The 13,766-nt window shown below is 33.6% G+C and overlaps 2 protein-coding genes across 2 annotated transcripts; one reads left to right on the forward strand and one right to left on the reverse strand.

Moving 5' to 3' along the window:
- Positions 1–375: 375 nt before the first annotated feature.
- Positions 376–3,827, reverse strand: LOC146944415 (uncharacterized). Its single transcript, XM_085747952.1, has 4 exons — positions 3,665–3,827; positions 3,002–3,107; positions 1,726–2,914; positions 376–1,461 (listed from the first exon to the last, which is right to left on the reverse strand). Exons 1-4 carry the CDS (start codon positions 3,825–3,827, stop codon positions 376–378), a joined length of 2,544 nt encoding a protein of 847 aa, XP_085604078.1.
- An 8,039-nt stretch (positions 3,828–11,866) lies between these two features.
- On the forward strand, positions 11,867–13,400 carry LOC146944416 (Cox19-like CHCH family protein). The gene is made up of 3 exons (XM_085742800.1): positions 11,867–12,091; positions 12,207–12,252; positions 13,003–13,400. The coding sequence occupies exons 1-3, from the start codon at positions 11,951–11,953 to the stop codon at positions 13,074–13,076; spliced, it is 261 nt and encodes an 86-aa protein (XP_085598926.1). The 5' UTR covers positions 11,867–11,950; the 3' UTR covers positions 13,077–13,400.
- Positions 13,401–13,766: the final 366 nt, after the last annotated feature.

Below are 13,766 nucleotides of genomic sequence, written 5' to 3' on the forward strand. Positions count from 1 at the left end.
ATTATCTTTTGTTGTCGGTGAAAACCAATTCTTTGAGGGTTGAAGGTGGATCATGCTATACAAGCTTTTATGATTTATTTGTGATTATGAATCAAATATTCTTCTTAATGGCCATTAATTAGTTGTTTGAGAAGAAGGAGTATGAAAGCTTAAGATAAGGATCAATATTAATCAATCACAACCATTAATTACTATTGAAATCAAGGGTCAATATTTGGAGTAAGTCTTTAGACTTACTCTTGGAGTCAATGGATCCCTTCTCATATATATATATATATATATATATATATATATATATATATATATATATATATATATATATATATATATCATTATACCAAAAAAGAGTTGAATTTATATCATTACACATTTCAACTAAACTAATGATATATATCTAATATATGGCGCTGAAAGATCAATGGGACTATCATCCACTTCAACCTTCACACCAGGAGCAGGACCAGCACCAACCCTCTCATCGGGATCAAGACTTTCAACAATGTACAATTCTTCATCATCTTCTATGAACGCTACACCCGCCGCCCTACTTAGCTCATTATAATCTGCCATCCGGCTGACATATCTATGAGGCCAGGTGTTTGCATCCTCTCGATGGTATTGTCTCCATAAAGCGGAATTGGGAGGAATCAAACAACCATCCTTCAATTTCAATGTCATAAAATGGTTGTCATTTACATATGTCAGACACATCAACGGATCGATAGTTGGCGGCAGCGGTGGACCACATAGAGGGAAATAGGTTTCTGATTTGCCAATGGACAACACAACAACCGTTTGGCTGAATTTCTGTGCGATGAGGAACCCCATATCCGGTATTGTCATCCATTTATCCGGTGGTGCATTACCAATACCGGCGTAGGATAGAGCGTCTAAGACCTCGTTATACCGTCTATCATCATTAATCATCCTTCGATAGCGGCCATTTTCTACACCAATAAGCTCTTTGTAAAGGTTGTACCGGACTAATACGTGATCATCAACAGTCAAGTTACGTAGGATCGCAACTGCTCGGAACCCACAATGGCCATCACCGGGTACATCCGTAACCTTTTCAATAAAGCCATGCATCCAAATTGGGATTTGGTCTTTGTTTGGTATGTGGACTTCAACGGGTGTTGGCTTCAATTGCGGATTTTTTGGAATTGGATTAGGAGGAGTAGGAGGAGTAGGAGACATGTTGCTTTTCCGTGCTCTCTTTCTACTCGTCCATGTTGACTGTGTCTGTGAACCCTGTGTTTCTTGCTCCTGGGAGTCAACAATCTCCCATAGGGAATGGGACCGCCTTGTCGATCGAATGCTTTGCTTATCTTTCTTTGGAGCTCCTTTGGTGGTGACCTTATTTGGCGGTGGACGCATAGAGGTGGTTTCCGGTAAAACAAATTGTCGGAATTGTTCTTTCAAATGCACCTTCATGTTGTAATCGGCGTCCTTGAATCGGGCCTACAATGTGTAAAAAACTGTCATTATTGTTGTTGATGGAAAACAGTTAGAAACATGCATTCTGTTACCACTACTGATACAGTACGGATTTTATTTTCCGAACCACATAAGGTAATCCGGATTACAAAATCCGGAACTTCCCGATACACCCTATGCATGATCCTTAAATGCACTTGCATGGGGCGTAAATGCTACCTCTCCGGATTATATTTTTCGGAACCCATCAATTATGTCCGGAGTATATAATCCGGATTGCACCAGTACAGAATACAGAAACAGAAATCCTGGGCAGAACATAAACTGACACAGTTTTGAAAAAAAAAATATCTGGAGAATATCCCATTCTGGCAATAGAGAGATGTCTTCTTTTTGAAGCTTCAGGTCAACCTCGTACTCGAATCTCAACCTCTTCCAGTGGGTGTGAATTTCTTCCAAACGGATGGCGGTGCCGTTCTTGATCTTCAAAGCTATCATACACGCACACGGTAATCCGTAAGTGATCAAACTCAAACAACCACATCTTGATTTATCCGTACCAATTTCAAGTGCTTTATTGTACTCTATAACGAGATGATGCAAAGCTTCCCTTGAAATGTTCCGGATCAACCTAAACCACAAAACCTTGTCTTTGAACCGATGTTCAAGCATGATAATGCTCGTCTGAAACGAAGCATGTATTGCGGTATGTTGCAACTCTAGCATGGCATGAACGGATTTCCAGTTTGTACTCAAATCACCCATACTACTACGCAGATACCTTTTCAACCGAGCGTGTGCAGATTCAACTCTGTTTGTTGCAGTATTCCCCATATGAAGGTTTTTGTCAACCCAAAACCTCACAAACTTCTCCTTAACTGGATCCAAAATTGTCTTTTCAACATAATCCAAAAACTTGGGAAATTTTGCGCATACAACTTTGAACCGGGTCCAATTATCAATATATGCTTCCTCCGTGCCGGAGTCCACAATATCCATCCATGCAGCCATCACAGTCTTCACCACCGAAGCAGGCTTAATCGCTTGCCCATTCTTGCCTTTGAGATCCGTCACTTTGCAATCCAATTTACACTTTGCTATCACATTTTGTCCAATGTGATATGAGCACAACAAAGTAGTAGCTTTAGGGAAAACCTTTTCCACAGCCTTGATCAAAGCATTGTCCCGATCAGTGACAACTACTTTGGGATAGAGATCTTTGGAGTGCAACATCTCACGACACCTCTCAAGAGCCCAATAAACATTGTCTTGCCTCTCAGACATCATACAGGCAAAAGCCATAAAGTATGTTTTCATGGTAGAGGTATTAACGACAAACTCAAGCAATGGAAGACGATACTTGTTTGTCTTGTATGTTGAATCCAACACAAGCACCGTGGAGAACGTGTTAAACAACTTGATAGAATCTGGATGTGCCCAAAAAACATCACTAACTTCATCAGAATCATGATACTTTCTACAATGATAAACGTAACCATTATCAACCAAAGACTTCAAGAGATGTTGCATGTCATTCCTCGTACCCCTAATGGACAGCCTATACCTGTAAGTAGCATTATAAACGTGTTTGATGGTAGTTGAAGTGGTACGGTTCCTCTTCTTTAAGTTGGTAAGCATTTGCCTCGGAGGAACGTTTGATTCCACCATCTCTTCATGGTGAACACGTTCATTGTGTCCAGATTATGTTTTTCGGATTGTATTTCACCCTGACCAAACCCAAGTTTCGCAAGTCCCATGAGACAGGGTGATTTCCAAATCCTTTCGGATTATATGATCCGAATATTGTCCGGATTATATAGTCCGAATAAAGGGTATTTTGGTCAAAAAAACAAGGTGCGCGAAAGGTAATAGGGTGGGAAAAGTAAATCTCTATTAATATTGCCGGTCCAAACCTTCATTTTTTTTTCCACTCGTTGGCCACTTGCTTGATGCTTTCATCTTTCTTTTTTTTTTTTTTTTGGTTAGGATGCTTTCATCTTTCTTCTTACTCACGTAAATGACCGATTTATTTTTTTTTTTGACCGAAACAAAGTTAACTATTATCATTAATCATCCAATGTTCAATACAAGAAGGATAAGAATCAAAAATACGGTGACTAACCCAAAGAACAGGTCGCCCTAACTAAACTATGAGCAACCATGTTCGCTTGTCTCCTAACAAACTTCACCTCGAAGTTGGAATGTAAAGACAACTGATAAATAATACTAGAAACAATAGCATAGAATTCCGAATCACCCTGACACGGAGACGATAGAGCTTGCACTAGAGTAGATGAGTCGGACTCGAAAACAACCCGGTCCCATCTATTCACATTAGCAAAGTGAAGAGCCTCGAGTAAGGCTACTGCCTCCCCCTCCAAAACTGTCATATTTGCCCGCTGCCATTTCAGCACGAATAAATTGCCAATGACCGATTTAAATTAAAACTTATAAAATGTAAAAGATTAATTCGGTACATAAATTTCAAGGACATGAAATACATTTTGAGAAAATCTTCCTTGCACACAAACACAACACGTCATCCTTGGACACAACAAACAAAAATTTGACACATGTCAAAAACTTCTAAAACCAGTCCTTGCAAAAACTGACTTAAAAAAAAAGTCTGTAATAATATAAATGCAAAAACATTGGTATATTCAGAATCCAAAAGGAAAAGTGGTTATTCAACCTTGGTATTTAGTCCCAAATAACCAAGATATTACAAATGTAAAAGCACAAATTAGATGGTGTGAAGCCACTGCAAAATATTATTTAAAAGAAGATTTTGATTATTTTCTTTTCAAATACTTCATAGAAATGGCTGAAGCATTGAGAATAGAACTCAAAAGATTAGCCAGATAAACTATGGATGGTCTTATAAATCCATTTGGAAAAATAATACCACAACCATTCATATTAAAACCTAATTATAATAATATAATTAGAATAAAAAACCAAATTAAGTGGTTAAGAGAAACAGCATATTGGTTTCTAATAATTGAAGATAATTACTTTACATACTGGGAATATGAAAATTTTGCAAATTTTCTAAGTCTTAAAATACAAAAGTTAGCACATGGCTAATAAAGGTGTAAGTGAAAAAATACAAGATATTTTCGAGAATCTAACAGTACTTCAGAAACAGTTAGATAAAATAGTAGAAGTTCTACTAGAAAAAGAGTTTGAAGAAGAACTCAATAAAAAATTATCTAGTCTAGAGGAGAACCAAAGATTACTAGACGAAAAACTTTGTGTAAAAATAGATGATTTAATCGATCTATTAAAACTCTTACCTACAAGAGATAAATGTCTAACCCTAGAACAATTACAAACTTTTGTCAAAAAAGAGGGGGGAGATATGATAGAAATTTCAGAAAATATTGAAAAACCAGAAAAAGAAATTAACTTTTTCGCGCCATTACCCTAATATGGACGAAACAGAAGAAGAAATAGCAAACCGGCTAAATGAATTACAAACATTAATGGCTTCTCTAGACATTAATAGGAAAAACCAAATAACCGAAGAATCTGATGACGAAAACAAGTTTGTTTACGACTTTGATTTAGAAAGTTCTTTCAGTATGGAAGAAGAACCACAAGTAGGACTTGTAAAAACTAATGAGCAACCAGAATCATCAGAACAAGGACGTAAAAGAGGACGTCAAGAGGATAGTGAAAAATTTATTGATCAACAAATCATTCAAAGTAAAATGGATGAAAGAAAATTTAAACAAATACCACCTAAATATATACCAACAATAAATCGCCACAAAGAAGACGATGTTTTAAACATTGACTGTAGTGAGGATGTTAAAAGAGAGTTAAGAAGTTGGTATCATGATCACATGGTAACAATCCAATTAGACCCTATACTTGGGAAACTAAGTTCAAAGAGTATTTTCAACTACTTAAAAACTAAAACCATAGGAAATGCTTGGATTTTTATGTCTGAACAATCAGATTCAGAACTTCCATCAACAACTGAAGATGTGATAAATCATGTCTATTCAATTTTAAAAAAAGAATTTTTAGGTTTTGATGCACCAGAAGCAGAAGCAGACCTAAAATATACAAATATTCATAGAATCCTTAATTTAAGAATCTGTGATATGTGCTATGTTGAACCATTCATATGCGAATTTAGCAAATATTACTATGCAATATCTCCACAAGAGAGATTACAATATAATCTTTTAGGGTTATTCTACAATAAACTTCCATCATCTGTAGGAACAATATTGGAAAAAGTAATTCAAGAGCATCTAGAAAGAATCGTAGGATTAGAAGATACTCTAGGAACAAGAATAACTGCATTAAGAAGATGGATATCCGAAAAATGCATGGAAAAGACTGCTAAAAGAGAAGCAAAAATAAATGTTTGCTGTGATAGAATTCGAGACAAAGTAGGAAACTACGGTTGTAGTAAACCTAGAAGAAAGAAAAAGAAAAAAGTTTTTAGGAAAATAGATCGTTCTGAATATAAAAGAAAAAAGAAATTTCCTAAAAAATTCAATAAACAAAAATACTTTAGGAGAAATAAAAAATATCCTAAAAAGAATTCATGTCCTAAAGGAAAGAAAACATGCACATGTTGGTTGTGTAATGAAGAAGGACATTATGCAAATGAATGTCCTAAAAAGAAAGATTCTAAAAAAGAAACCTTGAAATTAATTTGGGAAGTAGGTTTCGAACCAATAGAATCAGATATAGATTCTGATGAAAGTAGTATTTTTGAATATACTACTGAAGAAGAAATTGAAGAATGAGTAGGAGAATTTTAAAAAATGGAAACCCTAATGCAACATTTATCCAGGTAACACTGAATAAAAAGAAAATTATGGGTTACATTGATACGGGTGCTACCTTATGTTTTGGTAGAAGATCCATAATTAAGGAAGGATGGATTAGACTACAAAAACCAAAAGAAATTATCTTTGCTGATAAGAAAAAACACCAAATCTGGTTTGTTTTAAAACATGTTTTTATAAAAATTGAACATAGATACTTCTATGTAAAATCAATCTATGAACATGATTCTGGAATAGATCTGATAATAGGAAATAACTTTTTAAAGTTATATAATCCTTTCATTCAAGAAACTGACACCATAACATTAAAATGGTTTAATGTCAATAATTTAGAAGAAAGTGAATTTGTTACAACAAATATTATAACAAAAAATGAAATTTTAAAAGCAATTTCAGAAAATCTTAATATACTTAGATGTATGTGGGATAAGAGAAAGTTTTATTTAACAACTGAACAAAATCTAGGATATCATCTAGATCAAGTTTGTTCTGAAAATCCATTAGACTCTATAGTAAACAAAATTCAAGATTTAATTGTTGTAAAACTTAAAGATCCTAAAAAGGAAGTCAAAGCCCTATACAAAATCCCTTATTCAGGAGAAGATAAGGAAGAATTTAAAAAAGAAATAGCAGAACTATTAGAGAAAGGATTAATAAGTCCTTCTATTAGTCCACATTCAGCGCCAGCTTTTTATGTCAGAAAACACAATGAGATAAAAAGAGGAAAAGCTCGAATGGTGATCAATTATAAAAAACTTAATGAAGCAACTATAAGTGACTCATATAAGTTACCTAGAAAAGATTACATTTTTGAAAAAATAAGAGGATGTAATTGGTTTTCATCTTTAGATGCAAAATCTGGATACTGGCAGTTAAGGTTATCTGAAGAGACTAAACCTTTAACAGCTTTCAGTTGTCCAGAAGGACATTTTGAATGGAATGTTTTACCATTTGGTTTAAAACAAGCACCATCAATATATCAAAGATTTATGGACAATACTCTTAAAGGTCTTGATATATTTGTTTTGTATATATCGATGACATATTAATTTTTACTAAAGGAAGTAAAGAACAACATGTTAAAGACGTTATGACTGTTTTAAACAGAATAAAAGATAGAGGAATTGTGCTATCTAGAAAAAAGTCAGTACTTTTGAAACAAGAAATCGAATTCCTTGGTCTTATCATAAGAGAAGGAGGAAAACTCGATTTATCTCCGCATGTTCAAGAAAAGATTTTACTTTTTCCTGATCAACTAGTGGATAGAAAACAGATCCAAAGATTTTTGGGATGTTTAAACTACATTGCTAATGAAGGATTTCTTCAAGATTTAGCAAATGATAGAAAATTTTTACAGAAGAAGATATCTGAAAAAGTGCCATGGTCATGGACACAAAAAGATACTGAGGCTGTAAAATCTTTAAAAGAAAAATTAAAAGTTTTACCACAACTATACAACCCAACAGAAAATGATTTTTTGGTTGTAAATGTTGATGCAAATCAGTTTACATGGGCCGGAGTTATGAGAGCTCTACCTAATGGTAAACAAAAATTGGGATTAAATCTCAATGGATATGTTGAGGATGAAACCCCACAACAATCCTATACCATTGTGGGCGCAACCCCACAGTTAAAATCAGATATCCCTAATGGGCGATCAGATAAAACATCAGTTTCAACTGATACAAAACTTGATTATTCAAGTAATAACATCCGAATTAAGGATAAAGATCTTGTTTTATGCAAGTATGTTTCAGGTTCTTTTAAAGATGCTGAAACAAGATATCATATCAATGAGAAAGAAACTCTTTCTTGTTTAAATGTTTTAGAAAAATGGAGAATGGATTTAATTCCATCAAGATTTTTATTACGAACTGATTCAACTTATGCTAGTGGATTTTGGCGCTACAATTTAAAAGTTGATCACAAACAAGGAAGACTTGTTAGATGGCAAATGCGCATCCAACAATTCTATCCTTACATTCAACTAATAAAATCAGAAAATAATTGTTTTGCAGATACTTTGACAAGAGAATGGAGCAAGCTCTAAAAGTCCTCTACAATAGCTTGAAGCAAAAAGATGAACAGATTGAAATCCATAGCCAAAAGCTAAAACAACTCTCTTTAGAGAGGGGGGAGATGATTAAAATGATCGAAAGCCTAACCAAGATCATAAATGTCGAAGCTCCAACAACAACAGAAGAACCAGCAAAAAAGACTTTGAATGAACAACAAAGTTTTTCATCAACATCTTCAGCAGGCTCTATGCCAGAAGAAGATACGAAAAAGTCATGGGCTGACAAAGTCGAGCAAGAAGATGAAGAGTCAAAAAATGGCTTAGACCAACCAAGCGACGCTGTCGATCTACAACCAGAAAAGAATGTGTATGTCATCTTTGATGGTCCAATGAAAGGAATTTACAACAATTGGGCAATTGCAAGCCTTCACATTAATGGCAAAAATGTCAGACACAAAGCTTATCCAACAATGGAAAAGGCAAAAGAAGCTTATAAGGCCTCCTATAAAGAAATGACCATTGCTAAAGAAATTGGTCAACCATCAAAAATGGAGTCAAAGAAAAAGATCTCAGTGGGATCCATAATAAATCTCCAGAAAGAAAAAAATAAGCCAAAAACCCTTGATGATTTCATGGGAAAGTGGAGATGTCTAGCCAACTTCAAAGAAGAATTAGCACTTGAATGTTTTTACCCAGTTAATACCACACATGGGGTAAAAGCTAATACAGTTCCAGGAATATCCAAGGAATTGATTAAAGAATTTTATGACTATGGAATGCTTAAGACCGTGTATCTTGAAGAAGGAGAAGGTCGAAGATTCCAAGAACTCGCTGATCTTCCAAAAGAGATTGGTGATACAGTAAAGAGATTTAATGATTTCCTTGCTAAAGGAAGAGAAATTTATCTCCAGTTTGAACAAACCTATCCATGGTTTTTTGAAGAAAATAATTTCATGGCTGTAAAACCAAGAACAGTCATCAAAATAGGAATTTCAAATAAAACTTATCTACCTTCAAATTCAGAAAGCATTGGATGGACAGTAGATTCGTTCATTTATCAAATGAAACGTTTTTATGATAACCTTATCAGATATGGTTCTACCATTATTAATTATAAGGTCCTTTACATTACAGAGACCTGTCTCATGGTCTGTGATTCAAAGAGGAAGGTTTCAGAGGAACACCTCAAGCAAACACTCCATTATGAAGAGCTATTCTCAAAATTTGAAAATGCTCTTAGCCAGGTCCCAAAAGAAGTTCAACATGAGTGCTGTCAACACTTCTCGAAATACAAAGGGCATATCTGTAAATGGTGTGCAAAAAAGAAAGTGTCGGTAGAAGAAAACAAAATACCGACAATCACAATGCAAGAAGATAAGGCAAAAGGAAAAGCCTAAACACGTGTCATGTAGATGACCGTAGGAATAAAAGTTGTAATAATGGAACCTTATCATCTGAGTCAGATGGGGTCCATTTAGTTGAAAATCTTATCACCTTATGTGATAATGCTTCTACTTTTTCCTTTGCGTGTTTTGTTTGTTTTTCTTTTTAGCTGGCAGGACAGAGACATGTGACCAACTTGTGAGTCTCATCTGCCTATAAATAAGAGCCTCGATGCTCACTTGTAAATTACAACTTGAATCAATGAAGTAAGTACCTTAGTTTGTGAAAAACATTGTGGGAAAGGACTTCGCAGGATTTGAGGTTGTCATAACCAAATCGAAAGATTTTTTAGTTTCCAATATCAATAATCGAAAGATTATTTCAAATTCCAAAGGATCGAAAGATCAGAATCATCAAAAATCCAAGATAAAGTCAGGTATGATTTTAAAGAATTTAAACATTTTATAATTTTTACATTTCATGATGGAATATAGTATGATAAAAGAAAATTCATCTGGTTTTATGGCAGATATATTAGTAGATCATATAGAAAAGGTAGATTTTACCTTAAAACCTGAAGAAAATTTTAAACAAAAAAGCATTTTTTCTTTGATAAAAGAAAAATTATCCAGAGAAAACATACTAAAATATGGAATGATGGTAGGAGAAGTTGCTATACCAATGGAATCAACAGACGGATCTGTTGTAATATCCTTAATTGATAATGAACAAATTAATTATAGATTAAAACATCTATCGTTAGAAAAAAGACAGAAGATAGGATATATTCATATATCAACTATCCAAATAATTATAAAAAGTACTTTTATGAAAGGAATAGATGCAGAACTATAACTTCTTATCGAAGATGCTAGGATGAATGAAAAACATTCACTAATAACCCAAGGTGAGGGAAATTTAAAGTATGGAAAATTAAAATTTGACATAAATCTACAGATAGGTTTAAGTCTAAATGATATAGATCTGGACAGATCTTTAGTAATTCATTATAAACTGAAAGATCAAACCCTCATGAGACCAGGAAATCATCCTTTTAGTATAAGTTATAAAATGAATTATGCATTAAGTAATTCTCATTACAGTATAGAATTTAGTGGAAAAGAAAAGATACAAATAGATGAACTATTTGCCCCACTAATAAAACTAGAATCACCAATTCTAAAATCACTAAAAAGATCAAAATCTATTATGACAATAGAAAGAACACCTCTTCTAAAACAAGAAGAAAGTACTAGTGAACCAAAGTTCCTACCAGCAAGAACTTCATTAGATAGTTATGAAAAAAGAAAGCTTAATAAAGCTTTATCAGAAATAAAAATTGAACTTTCAGGTATTAATAAAAAATTATAATGCCAGGAATAACAATAAAAAATGAACTAAAATTATTTAAGATAAAACTAGATGCCCTAGTTAACAAAATAGAAGAAAATTTCTTTAGAATAGAAATGAAAAATGCAATTTGGGGAATCCATGATTTAATAATTTTACAAATTTCATATATAGACGAAATGATAGAAGAGTTAGAAGAAACAGAAAATATTTCTGTCATGCAAAAAGAAAGAGCCACGACCCTGTTATGGCCATCTCAAAAACTAATTGAATTTGAACAAACATTAGAAAGAATTCTATAATGCCTGGTTTAGGTCTTATAACAGAATTAAAACTCTTTAAAGAAAGATTAGAAAACATAGTCTCTGATATAGAATATTACAATCAAAGAATTGTTCTAAGACAAATTCTTTTCCATTCTAAAGAATTCGTACAATACCATATAGAATATATTGAAGATTTCCTAGGGGAAATAGAAGATTTAGAAAATCTTACTAATACACAAAGAGAAAGAGCTAAAACACTCTTAAAACCATTTCAAGGGTTAATTAAAATCGAACAAATGTTAAATCAAGTTCGAGAAAATTCCGCTGGCGATTCTGCGTCAAACCTGGTATCAGAGCCAGTATTACAATCCTAAGGGATAAACATGAAAATAAAAATAAAAATAAGAATATTTTATTTTCAAAAAAGACAAAAGCTCATTAAAATTGCTTTTTTACTCAACCGACTTGAAAAAGTCCTATATGACATCAGTTAATCTTTTAACCGATTTAAAAGCTCATAAGCTGAGTTGTCAAAATTCTATTGGCTGTGCCCAAAAGACAGGTGTTAGGTCTGTGCCTATGCAAGTGTTTCTCATACATTTTAATTTTAGTGTGAGCTTTTAGCTCCCTTTGACCCTTTGTAAGGGTTATTGATTGATCATTTTGCAGAAGCTAAAGCCATTAAAATGGAGCAACAACCACTGAACGCGAGTGAAGCGAAACCATTAGCGCCAACGCAACCGCCACTTCACAAGAGCGATGCAGATGACGATGATGAGAACGTCAAGCAGCTCGATGAGTGTTCTTCTCTCTATCTCTTGATGCAGGTAGTAGGTCAACCAACCTCATTCTCTTCTTCTTCATCTTCCCATAACCCTAAACCCCTAAATTTTTTGATTCATTGATGTTTGACTGATTTTTTTTTTTCCTATTAATTCTCAGGATTGCATTGTTCGTAGTAACAGGAACTGGAAAGAATGCCAAAAAGGTATAATTCTTTTGTATTCTCTCTCTCTCTCTCTCTCTCTCTCTCTCTCTCTCTCTCTCTCTCTCTCTCTCTATGTGTGAGACTGTGATGTAGGGTTTTCTATTTATTAATTTTTTGTTGATTTTATTAGATTGTTGAACTTCATATAAGTACTTAATTCGAATCCAATGAAGTGTTTATAAGTGAGAGAAGCCATTTTTGGGATTAACTTACGATATGTTCGTAAGTTGTCGTATGTAAAAGATAGTTTGACATTATTATATTTTTGCTAGAAAAATTGCCTATACATAAAAAAAGCTTATGGACTAGTTAAGTTTTGTGAGACTGTTTGGAAGAACTTGTGGAAGCAGCTTATGACATGTTTTCCGCTTATTTTCATAAGTTTTCCAAGATTACTTATGAAAATTGCTTATAACTTATGCAAAAATAATTAAACTTATGTTTAACCAAACAGGGCCTATATCTTAAACGATTAAGTTGTTTGTCCATACATGACGGGGATATATGAAACCTGAGAATGTGTTTATAAGGGAAAGATATTTCACGTCTAACAATCAGTTTTGTTGGATTGAGTGCGGTCCAAACCAATTTTCTAGAGTCTATTCATCTGGAGTTTTTTTTTAAAATATTTTTCATTGAATTTTGAATTACTATTATCTCTAGAAAGTTTCAATGCCATGCTTGCCAATATTAGTTTTCTATATTAAAAAGAAACCATTGTAATTTTATGAATTGCTGATCTTGTGGCAGAAATACAAGCTTTGAGGGAATGCTCTGAAAACAGAAAGAAAAATAAACAGGAAGTCAGAGTTCATAAGCAATGAAGTTTTTAGTTAGTTATGAGGTCCTCTACTTTCTTCCTAGGCATTGTTCACGGTGGCACATTTTTGTACACATACACTACCGTTTCCACCCATTAGCATGAATATTTTTTGCTATAATTCAATTGAAAGTGATTGGAATTGAACTTGGTTGGAATGAGAAGTTTGTACAGAGATCTATAAATAAATAGTGCTTCCGATAGGAAATACCAATGATTAGTTTTGAGGTTAGAGTAGTAAACCTTTCGTCTTGATTTTGCTTTAAATAATTTGAATCGCATAATTCTAACTATTTGATGATAACGTGTTCTGAGATTAATTTGCCAAGCTCTCAGCTTGTTGGCCTCTTGACTTGATATGGTTTAATATGATTATACTCAATATACTTAGCATGTTTATACCCAATATAGTCTCTTATGTATGCTAGCATAAGGGTGATTTTAGTTAGTAATAGCAGTATCAAACACACCCTATGAAAATTGTTAAAAGAAGTGACAATATTAAATAGTTAAAGTAATTATTAACACACTGCTAAGTGTTAACAAAGCTACAAAATCACCACTATTATTGGGTACATGTACGGTGTTGAGTAGAATGTATCAGTATGACATACTTCGGAGTTCGGAGACCATGAGTGCATGTAAATATACGGTGTACGGTGTTGAGTACAATGTATCAGTATGACATACTTCG

The sequence above is a fragment of the Medicago sativa genome, chromosome 2 (assembly GCF_051527215.1).
Source record: "Medicago sativa cultivar Bolivia chromosome 2, Bolivia_mono, whole genome shotgun sequence".
Taxonomy (NCBI): Eukaryota; Viridiplantae; Streptophyta; class Magnoliopsida; order Fabales; family Fabaceae; genus Medicago; species Medicago sativa.